At 39.5% G+C, this 11,885-nt stretch overlaps 1 protein-coding gene across 1 annotated transcript in view; it reads left to right on the forward strand.

Moving 5' to 3' along the window:
• ahr1b (aryl hydrocarbon receptor 1b) overlaps nt 1-9,059 on the forward strand; it is a 67,033-nt gene extending 57,974 nt beyond the window's left edge. Inside the window, exon 11 of the mRNA XM_080878941.1 lies at nt 2,853-9,059. Within this exon, the coding sequence (XP_080735067.1) occupies nt 2,853-3,011 (159 nt within the window). The 3' untranslated portion in view covers nt 3,012-9,059. The remainder of the gene's footprint in view (nt 1-2,852) is intronic.
• The last annotated feature ends 2,826 nt before the right edge of the window (nt 9,060-11,885 follow it).

An 11,885-nucleotide genomic window follows, 5' to 3' on the forward strand; every position in this document is an offset into this window, starting at 1 on the left:
CACAAAGGCTGCGGGCTGGCATGGAGCTCAGAGTACACTGTGATGATGTGATCAGACATCCCATGTAAATAAGACAAGGGATAGATGGGTCAGAGCAGCACTGCCTAAGAAAACAGTCAATGGGAGTTGGGATAAGTGAAAGGTTAGAGTCAGGGCTAGTTTACTAGGAAGGTTATTTTTATTTGTGATGAATGTGTTTGAAGGGCTTGGTGTTAACGCTGGATTACAGTGTGTGCTTTTACTGCAGGCACTATTGAGACCTGAAGGATAAACCCTTTGTCTGTCTGACTTTGTACAGATCTTAATTTGTTGGTGGGATTTTGATGATTCCAACACAAACAGGAAACAAAGCTAGCTAAGGTTAGCCAGCTAGTTGTTCCAGATCAAACGTAAATTTATTTTCAGAACCAGTTTCTGGTCCTGGTTTCTGGTTCTGTTTCCTTCACACAGTCCCCATTTATAAAGTACCTTACAAACTCTAACATTACGGGTAACATGTGGATTTTCCTGTTTTAGTGCAACTAGCCAAGCAAACCGCTTACTGCTTAAGACACAGAGAGTGAAAGATCTTTCCCGAAAGTCTTTGGTTTTTAACGTAAAACTCATTGTTGCAGCCAGAGGAAGTACAAAAGTGTGTCTGCCAAGACTTAATTTTAGACTCTTTGTTTTCCACAAGGAGTTCGGTCACTAGTTAACCAACACTGACTCTGAAGACAGTCTTGTCTGAAAACATGAGCACATTTGCCATCAAAGTAAAGTTGTGTTGCTCTAATTGTGTTGCTTAAGGCACAATTAAGATGGTAAGACACAACTTTTACTGAAGGGTTGCAGTCAAAGTTTGGTAACCTGTTAGCAACCAAAGTAATCACAATTGACCTCTTTCTTGCTAGTGACTGTTAGAAACCACTAGCGAAAGGTGGTTACCAAGCAGTCTTTAGGCCTGTGTGAACGGGGCTTTAGCAATCAATTTCACAGGGACTGCCAGCAACCACGCGCAACAAGTTGAGGGATATATATTTTTCCAGTGCAACTGGTGGTTGCCAGATGGTTGCCAACGTGCCTCAAGGCCTGTGTGTCTGAGGCCTGAGCAACTGGCCATTTTTAAACTACTTTATCAACTAATGATATGAACTGGCTGTCACCAGATTCACTCAGAGTGGCCACGCTGGTCTCTCAGGTATTTTAGCTGATGCTACATGAGAGTTAGGGTTAATGAAAGTTTGAGTCTTACATCTTTCCATAGTTAAATCTTGAAATGTAAGTGTGTTGTTAAGAGCTTAGTAAGAGTTCACCACTTTCACCTATGGTGTTAAATAATGAATGCTACTCCACGAATGAAGGTAGGAACATGACACTTTACTGTCACGTGTTGCAGAGAAAAGCCTTAAACTGAGTTTCAAGACTGTTTTTACTGTTCACGAGTTAGATACCCAGCTAGTAGTTATAAAAGCCTGAATAAAATCCATTATTTTGAGGTGTTTTATTTGAGACGTTGGTATTTAAAACAGTGCAGGCATTCTGATGTTTGGATCCTGTTAGACTCACAACAGCCAATTCTAAACTCAACTCCCCATAACATCATTTAAATTGCCTAATGAGACCCAAAAATGTTCAGGAGAAACGGGAACTTGTCTTTAAAGTCCAACCAAACCCTTTTCCAGTAATAACTAAGCAGAGCAGAGAAAGGTCCTAAAAACACTGATCTATTGGAGTACAAGTTGGAGGTCTAGAGAAATTCCCATTGTAAAACATAATGAGGGAATGAGACCTCACCAGTTGGCGCTGCCAGATTTAGGCTTGAAGGTTTATAACAAGTCTGCATTGTTAACTTGGCAATAAAAGCCCAACGTGAAGCTTGTGTGACAGAAAAAGGGCTCACGTAGCATGTTGCTCCAGTGCTAATGATTTTGTGACATACTGCATTGTTGAAATTTGCTCAGTAGTTGTCATAGTAGCTTTTTGCTGGTGTTTGGAGCCAAAAAACAAACTGAGACATGACAAAAGAGATGTGATGAAACAGGAGCACAGAGCAGCAAAGCGACGGCAGTGAGAAGGAGTACAATAATGAATAGAATAAGGTCGGGATGCCCCAGAGATGGACGACCCCAGCAGGCATCCATTCATCCCCTCCCCATTCAGCCTCTGCTGTTATTCTTCAGGGTCAGTGGCTGTCGCTGAAAGAAAAATACTGGCAGGCTGACCAGTCAAGCATGAGCGGCACTGACCTACAATTTGACTGTCATCATTACCTAATGCTGCGAATGCAGTGAGGAGGGGGGAGGGAGGGCGAGGCAGCCAGAGAGAGGCACAGCTCTGCTGTGAACAGATTACACGGTTTTACAGCACGTTTGGACCACTGAAGAAAAGAAATAATTAACATGAACAATAATGAATGAGGTTAAAGCCTTCTACAACTCATAAGAAAAGTGAGTAGAACACCACCAACACTTCTTTTCATTCATGTGAGTAAAGCAGACAACAAATTTGTTTTCATCAGAACGACTCATCCTTCCAGCACGGGTTTCTATATGTAGCTAGCTGTGTAATTCACTAAACTGCAGCACTTTCACACAGACATCTGCTATTGTCCATTTTTACTTACATTTCTTTTCAACTTAACCTTGAAAAGTGAATCGATATCTTTCCGTTATGGAGTTCTTTTCTTGGAGACAGTTTTTTCTTGGACACCTGCCAGTTCTAGAAATTACTTCATTTTTTTGGACATTTGACAGTTTTTCTAGTTTTGTTATTGGTTGTTTGGGGAGAGATACATTTTTTCTAAAACTGTGCCCTTTTTTCTCAGAAATTAGTGTGTTTTTCTTACAGTGTGACCCTGTTGTGTTGTTTCTCAGCTGGAGAATGGCTGCCTCCTTGGAGCCGCAAGCACGGCGTACGTCAGGACGTGTGTGATGTCCAATGGGAACGCAGTGGCCACAGGCGACATCCCAGTCCCATGCCCAGATGAACTTCCTGCCCTTCAGGACTCCCAGAAATCTGGATTTTTCCTCTGAGAAGGTAGAACAGAAAAGAGAAGAGGAAAAACAGACTGTGTCTGCATTTGACAATCATGATTTTATAAGGATGCAAACTAAAAAGACTTCAGATCAGCTTCTCTTTAATAGCATTTGTTTCATCTCACCTGTGCTGCTCAGAAAACCTCAGATCTCCTCTGGTAGAGGAAGAGGACGAGCTCTCTCTGAAAGTGTCCACATCTGGTTCAAACATGTGGTCCTGACGATCTGACCGCAACTGGGTTTTTGCTGTCAAGCCAAAACTCATCACTTTGTGGCCGGTGTGTAAACAGTTAATCGAACAGAAAATAAGTGGAAGACGCAATTACACTCAATTACTGCACTTTTTTTATCTTTATTATCTCTCTTTGGTGCTCAAAATAAGAAACAAAAAGGCCGGTTTTAGTGGCACATAATGTGAAAACTGAACTATTCAAGTACTGCCGGCTATTTTTTTTAACTGTATGCACACCCAGCTGTTGGTTTAGGTTCAGCCTGAAATGATCTTCAAGTTTAAAAGACTTTAACTCTCAAACCACTGAGCTGTTTTTCCTGATTAAAATGACTTGGGGGGTTTATTAATTACACTCATTTCAGTTCATTTTTTTATGTTAAGAACTCTGTTATAATATGTCGGAGCTTCAGTTACACTAATTAGAGATGCTTTAGAAGCATAACAGCTAATTATACACACACGTTTATAGTTGTAATAATTTACTGTACCCATTAACCTAACTTCCATTAACTTGAGTGTGATAGAATCTATCCTGCTTGTTCCTATGAAAACCTTTTTGATCACCACTTTATATTCATGCAAATATCTTGAAAAATATAGAAATTAATACAAATATTCAAGTAATAAAATAAATACAGGCAAACACTTTGAGCATGAGCTTTGAGAAGTGATCGCTATGGTAGTTGAGAAGGACCAAAACTTACACGCTGAGCATTAATAAAAATAAAATATCACATATGCTGCATCAAGCAACAGCAATCAGTCAGCGAATCTTTATTTGTATAGCATCTTTCATGCAGCTCAGTGCAGTTTAATGTACTTGATTGATGAATGACGAGATGGTAATAAGAATTTGGTTGCAATGTTAGCCAATTTTAAAATAAAATAAAAAGGCAGCAGATGAAGTAAAACAGAAATTTTAAATGGTCTTTGGACATGATGAAAGTAAAACAGATGAAATAATAAATAAAGATATATAAAATAAGGTCAGATAAAATACAATAAAAAGCAAAAAATAAATAGAATAAAATGTTTATTAATGAAAAAGGTCTAAGGAGTAAGTAAAATTAAAATAATTTAATTCAGTAACAATCCTGAAGAACTTTTTATCAATGATTTGCAGATTGCATGTAATTGACAACTTAACCCCATTCAGTTGCAGACTGATTGCAGACTGTCTTATTGCAACAAAGTTGCTTTTAAGTCAGTGTATTTTGTGGAGAGACACTCTCATGACTGAATAATGGTTTTCAAAACAGAGAAGATCAGATCAAATCAGAGCATCAAATTCAAACATAGAACAAATCATGCTTTCCATTATCTTTGCCACACTAGTGAATAATTCCTGTCAAAACTATGAAACTTTGTAGGAAAATAGGCTGATGAATCCAGGAAACATTTTTGTGGTGTTGGGTAACGTGAAGGTTAAAGTCTTTAAATCCTCTGAGAGCTAATTCACCACAACTGATGATGATGTGTTGACCAAAAAAAACCCAAAAAACAAATCTCCTGTAAAGCCTTGAGTCTGCAGCTCGACTTAAACTGCATTTTCTCAGCAAACTCAAACCAACAGCTGCCTTTAAAGTAGGAAACATTTTAGCTTAAAGCTCATGGTGTGGTGTGCTTAGAAAATTGGTCACAAGAAGTCATCTGAAACATTTAAAACCACTGGTGAAGACTTTAATCATATACAATCTGCAGTATATTTTAATGCAAACATTTTGAGCCATTCATTTATGGAAAACGCTGTGACGTCAGATCAGAGAAACAAACAGATTATTTAAACATCAGTGTTCGTTTTGTCACCTAGATGTAGATCAACTATATTTTGACCTACGAAAGCTGCCATTAGTTTACATGTGCAATGCATTCAGCTCAAAATTACACAAAGGATGAACTACTGTGATATCATTTACGGTGCTTTGGTCCAAATAAAGTTGATTCAATTTAATGGCACCAAATCTCAACAGCAGTTGCCTCAAGGTGCTTTATATTGTAAGGTAGAGACCCTACAATAATACACAGAAAACTCAACAGTCAGACGAGCCTCTATGAGCAAGCACTTGATGACAGTGGGAAGGAAAAACTCCCTTTTAGCAGGAAGAAATGTCCAGCAGAGTCGGGCTCAGCCATGATCAGTAAGGGGAGAGGGGTTTAGACACATGGACGTGATATAAGAAACGTAGAGGATTATTACAGTGGTCATCTTCATGTTGTACAGCTCGAGTACAGCCGACCAGAAAAAGTGTCTGTCTTGCTGTAGGGACCATTAGATGTCTCTACCCAGAGTGCACTGCAACTTTAAACAACATGGCAGCCTATTAGTGAAAGGACTTTTCCACTTTTCATAAAATGAAGGCACAAGATGACATCACAAGCTCTACACGATTTCATAATCTGGGTTCCTTTTAAGATTAGAGAGGACTAGCAGACGGTTTTTATCGGTTCACCCTAATGCTGCATTTTCGCCTTTTTGAAGTTTACACCAATGTCGTGCACCGGCTTGGGCGGTCTGATTTGTCGATCAGCGGTGCTGAAATCAAACATCAAAGAGCGTTTTTTGGTTTGTTTCCTGACCGGAGAGTGTGAAAATCTCCCGTTAATGCCTTTCAGCCTGTCAGACTCCCGACCGTTTATTCCTTCAAAGTGTGAATAACTAAAAAAAATATTTTATTCTCATATCTAAAGTGAGAACTTGTAGCTGGTTTAGCACTGACTGACTTCCACACTTTAAACCCTGGTGCACATTAATTAGCAGTACTAGAGCTCACCTGGCTGGGCTTTCTTCACGTGAAGCCCCTGTTGACCCTGCTGGTTGTGTAATGTTTGAAAATGTCTCGCTCACTGAGACTGCGATCCAGCTGTTCTGAAGGCAGTTTACGTCAAAGCTTACAGCCCACTGCGTTCATGTCATGTCAGATTAACTGGAACTGAAGAAGTTATTAAAGTGATAGTAATCAATATGTCTGCATGATCAGAGGGTTAAACTGGGGCTGTATGTGTTTTATGTTAAACAACACACAGTAATAAAAAAACAAAATGTTCTTGCATCACAAAAATATTGTTATTGGAAATTGTGACAGCCCTAGTTTAAATCCAGAAACTTCACAGACAGTAGCATTTTTTTTTTTACCGTTCCTCTCATCCCTGTTTGCAAAATTTGCAAAGCATGAATTTTGAAGTGTGATTTCAAATCATGAAGCAAAAGGAAAATGAAAACTAAAGCCAAAGTTTTTGTCTCACACGATATAAAGTGTCTGTGAAACCATCAGGATTTTTGGTTGGTGCCTCAGCGTTTTATCACAGGGCTGATATTAGCTGGTATCAGTATTTAAGACAACCTGTAAATGAAAATTAAATAAGAAACACCCTTCAACCATGCTATGAGTGTTAAGCTTGCACAGTTTGTCCACTAGAGGGCACTCTGCAACATTCTTGTTTGTAATTCAAGTTCGGAAGACCCTAAAACTGAATTTTTACATCTACAAAACTGATTTTGGCTGTTTGAAAAATGGCCTGAACTTAAAATAAGTCTATTTTAAGTTTAGGCCAATTAAAACATACTTTAAAAAAAGATTTTTGTGTGGTGGTAGGACAAAACACCCTTGGTGGGCACTCAATATGGACAATGCACAATACAAATATTGCAGCATAGCTAAAAACTTATTTTTATCTGTAACAGTGTAAGAATAAAAACCTCAATTCAGTTGTAAGAAATGTAATTGTGACATGCCAATTTCATGCTTCTGATACGAGGGTAAAATTAACTCATTCACTGCCATTGACGTCTATAGCCGTCAATGGCAGTGAATGAGTCAATGGGTTTAACTCATTCACTGCCAATGGCTGGCAGTGAATGAGTTAATACACAATTAATACAAGCTATGATTATGTTTTAGTACTCTGCATGTGAGTAGCTGTTGTATTATAATGTAAAGAAGTCACAAAAAACTCTTGGGTAGAGCCTAACACTCACTATTTGATGATGAAATTAACCCAAGTGGACTCTACAGGAATCACGAGCACGTAAAGTGTAGCGCCTGACTTAAACATTGCTTTCCCAGATTTGTAAAATTAAAATATAAATGTACTGAATCGGTGAAATGTTAAAAACAACAAGATAAATACAATCAATAAAAAAATTGTCCTGGAGTCACTCACCTGTTTCAGCTGCCTTAGTTTCCTTTCAGCTCAGTGTGAGAGTCTTTGCCGCTGTTAATCAGCACCTCTATAGTTTCTCCTTTCTTCACTCACTCACTGTGAGTGAACCTCCTCACCCACGCAGTGGAGTACAACGTTAACACGTTATGTTACTGTAAGTGTAATAAAAGCTTCCCCAGAAATGTTAAATCAAGCATAAAGTGGAGGAGGCAACAAGGAAAGCTTTCCTGTCGTGTTGACTCACGTCGACGAAAGTTTGTCATGAAATAAAAATGTGGAAAAGTTGTGGAAAAAATGAATCTTTGACCTCATAAACACAACGTACGAATGCAACTGAAATATATAAAATAAAAGGTTTATTTGCTTCATTGAGGAGTGTGCTTGGTATAAACTGAATGTATACTAATCACATAAATTTCTTTTGAGTAGATTCCATTGAATTGAACATTTTACGTCGTATTATTTAACAAAATTACAGAACCTTTACTTAAAGTCAGCATTTTGCTGTTTGTTTTCTCCATGCAGTTTTAGCATTCTTTGTGCAGCTTTTTAAATCAAGATCAGTCTACATATTTAATTATGTATAATTATAAAACCTTTAGACATCAGTTGAACTGGTTTTGGCTTCACTTGAGGCTGTGGACTTCCTTTGGCTGCTCACTAACTAGCTGAAAGGCATTGTTGCACCTTAAGAGAGCCGTTTCAAGACACACTGACAGGTTTTGTCTCGGTGCGTATAATGTGGCAGGGCACAACATCATTATTTTAGCTTTGTGTTTTGACATATATTAGCTCAGCGGTGACATGACATGAACGGAGATATTAAGAGCAGCTGGAGGGCAGACGGGACAGCATTTAGCATTTAGCACTGACTCAGAAACCAAAAGAGGCGCTCTGTTGCTGAATGTCTCGTGTGAATCACGAAGCTTTGAACTCGCCACAGAAAGTTGCTTAGAAGCGATTTTTTGCTCACGTCAGCCGACGACAATCGAAACGCATTTATAGATTTTCCTCTTTGTTTTTGTTTTTTTCCTTTTCTTACTGACTTTTTCTTACGATCAGATTTTTCTTAAAGCAGATCATTTAAAATCAGTAGTCAGATCACACACTGACACGCTGTATGGAAGAAAAAAAAACTTTGAGATCTCAAGGCTATTTACAACCTGAAAAACTAATTGTGTGTGTGTATAAGATGTGTTTATAATGGTGTTGTTCAATCACTGCTTTGTAATCACAGCTCTGACAAGCTCTTGCACTGAAAGTAGTTTTTAAGAAAAGCATTTTATGATTCCTTGTCATATGAATATTGTCCCTAAGAGTCTCAGTGTGTTTTATCTATATGTCATGTTTGAAGACACGTTAGCTCAAAGCAGTATGGTGCCATAACGATGAGCAAAGACCTGCTCTGCTCTCAGCATTTGGAGACTTTAAAATCACTCGTTTCACTTGCTAAAACCCACTTTGTCCACAGATTTAATCTTTCTTTTTTAAAAATCTGAGTTTAAATTAAACCAAACTCTCCCTGTGCTGTTTTTTAATGCACGCAGACTTTATTTTGTTGTTTGTTTGTTTTTTTTAAATCACTGGAAGTTGTAGTTGTGCGCTAACATGTGTTTAAAAAAACAAAAAAATGCAGTCTGCCATGTGTTGAAATGTGCTCTTGGATCCTTGAAATAAAGGATTTTGTGTAATCACACTGTAGCGGGGCCTCCTTTGTCGTGTTGTTTATGCTATTTGATTGGTTGTGCTAACTGCTGTCTTTTGCCCACCGGGTGTCAGTGTAGTCCCCAATTCTGATGTCCTCAGATTTTTACAAGACAGTGTACAAATAGCCACTCCAGATGCATGACATCATTAAAGGAAAGTCGGGTAAGAAGTAAAGAAGAGTTAAGGATTTAAAAAGCACCATAACGCCCACTAAGAGTCCATGTTATATCAGAATTAATAATCAGCTGCCGACATATCCCAGCGCAGCACTGCCACCATGTGTCAGGACTCAAAACATCCAAGATAGTCAAAATTATCTATGGAATATTTGAAGTGACTTTGAACGCAGCATGGTTTTTGATGCCAGACTGGCTGATGTGAATTTTCACAAGCTGCCAATCTACCGAAGAGCACCTCGGCAGCAGCAGAAGACCACACCAGGTGCAACTTCTGCCAACTTTGTATTGTAGCCTCAATGTTAATTGATGGTGGTATAACATTTTGTTACATAATGTTACACATGCTGATACTATGAGTTTATATTGGCCTTGTTGATTTTGCTGTTAATTCTTGATCAACATAACTATATTTATTTCTCCAGGAATACCTAAACCAGTGGCAACAGAAAGCACCAGAAGGGCAGAAAGTGGCATGTGTGAAACTTAGACACACTCCTTACAGTTGCATTAGAAACCTCTCAGAGTTTAAATGCTGAAGTGAAACACGGCACCAACAAGAGGTTGAGGAGGCTTTTAGCTGCACATGTCCTTACTCGCGCTTTTTACACCAACAGACGTGTGAACTCCTGCCCAAAAGAAAGCAAACAAACACACAATGATACCAGGGAGTGTAAAGTGACCAACAGCAAAGACTTACAGATATAGCTGGACTGGCCATCGGGCCTACCGGGCATATGCCTGGTGGGCCCGATGGTGATTTTTTGTTTTTGTGGGCCGATGATTTTTTTTTTTTTTTTTGTAACGGTATAAACAATGAAAGGTGGTGGATTGGCCAGATACTAGTCGATGTGTAAAAATAACTCAGTTGTTTGGTGGTGGCTGTGGCGGAGCTTCCACAGAGGCCAGCAGGTGGATGAGGGAAAGAGAGGCAGGAGGAGGAGAGACCTGAGGCGGCCGCAGGTCCGAGTGTCAGGTGAACTGAACTTCAGGTAAGAAGAAGGTAAGAAGACCTGCAGTCTATCTGGGTCAGATATAAACCAAGTTTAGGTGGAGTTTATTTTCGTTGTGCTCACTTTTTCGTACTGGGTAGTAGTTAGCATGACGGAGTTTCTATACAGCTGGGTGGGTGCTTTGATGTTATTGATAGTGAACTTTATTTTATTCATAAGGTTAGTTAGTAGAGTTGCCAATCGTCCCGTAAAAAACGGAATCGTCTGTATTCAGAGAAAATATTTTGCGTTTCGTATTGAGGTGAAAAGGAACACAGTTTGTCCCGGACTTCAGCTACAATGAAAAAAAGACACAAAGCTGGAGTTATTCTGTGTCTTTACGCTGTCAGCTGCCTCTTCTTCTCTCATTCTCTCCCCTCCCTCTCCTGTGGCTACTTCAATCATGAAACTGATCAATGATCAGCTGATCGGCTCTCTTGCTTGTTTATCGCCCACTTTGCGCCAGAAAGAGGAAACCAGCAGATGTCGCGCTAAACAACAGCAGCACGTTTAAGCTTGATCAGCTGTTGTTAGAATTTATTTAATATTAATTTCTAGTATCAGCTGATGTTTGCTGGAGCCACAGCTGTAAAAGCTGCTGGTCATGATATCGGTTTGGATTAGGGATGCACCAATACCACTTTTTTGGAAACGAGTACGAGTACTTGCATTTCAGTACTCGCCGATACCGAGTACTTAATAAAAACATGATTTAAATTTGCAGGTAACAGCTTTAGTCCTATAATTTAACAAAAAATAAACAAGGGTATAGTTTGGAATTAAGAACATTTATTTAAAATGAAAAGCATGTTGTATGCAACATATTACAGAATAAATAATTATAAAAAAAACAAAATTTTATTTTAAATTTGTTCGTCTGTTTCCCTGTTTAGAAGTCTCACTAGCACAGTCACAGCTGGGATGACATCAGAGGCTAGTGCGTCGTAGCTGCTCACTTTTTTAGTTCCTCAAAGGGGGCGAGGATGGCAACAGTTGTCTCCATAAGAGCCCATTGGTGAGCGGTGAGATAGTCAGGGAGTTCGTGCACTCGCTTTTGCTCAATGAGGGACTGGACCATGTAATACGTGCTGTTCCAGCGCGTCTGTACGTCCTGCTGCAGTCTCTTTATTGGCTGGTTGAGCTGTCCCTGAATGTCCTCGAGGCGGGAGTAGGCTAAGGCGGAATGTTTAAAATGCCCAACTATTTTCCGTCCCACTGCTATAGCATCAGCTATGCTCCTCTGTGCTAATAAGCGTGGGTAAATAAGCATTGGTAAACTCTTTGTACTCGTTGTTGTGTTGGGATTTTAGGTGCTTGATTAAATTGCTTGTGTTAAATGCGCTACCTTTAGAGCCTCCTCTGGACAATTTCGCTGAGCATAATTTGTAGTCCGCCTTTGTTTTCGCGTCTTCGTTCACTTTGAAATAGTTCCACACAGCTGATATGTCTCGCCTTGCTTTCTCCCCGCTCTGAGCTGCAGCCGGGGCCTGGGGGCGGGCACTCGGCGCTTGTGGTTAACCCCTTACATGCCGCTCAAACATAGACAGGGCTCAGACCGTGGTATCGGTCCTCGATATCGGGGGACTTTTAACGAGTACGAGTA

Source organism: Rhamphochromis sp. 'chilingali', assembly GCF_963969265.1.
Source record: "Rhamphochromis sp. 'chilingali' genome assembly, chromosome: 3".
NCBI lineage: Eukaryota > Metazoa > Chordata > Actinopteri > Cichliformes > Cichlidae > Rhamphochromis > Rhamphochromis sp. 'chilingali'.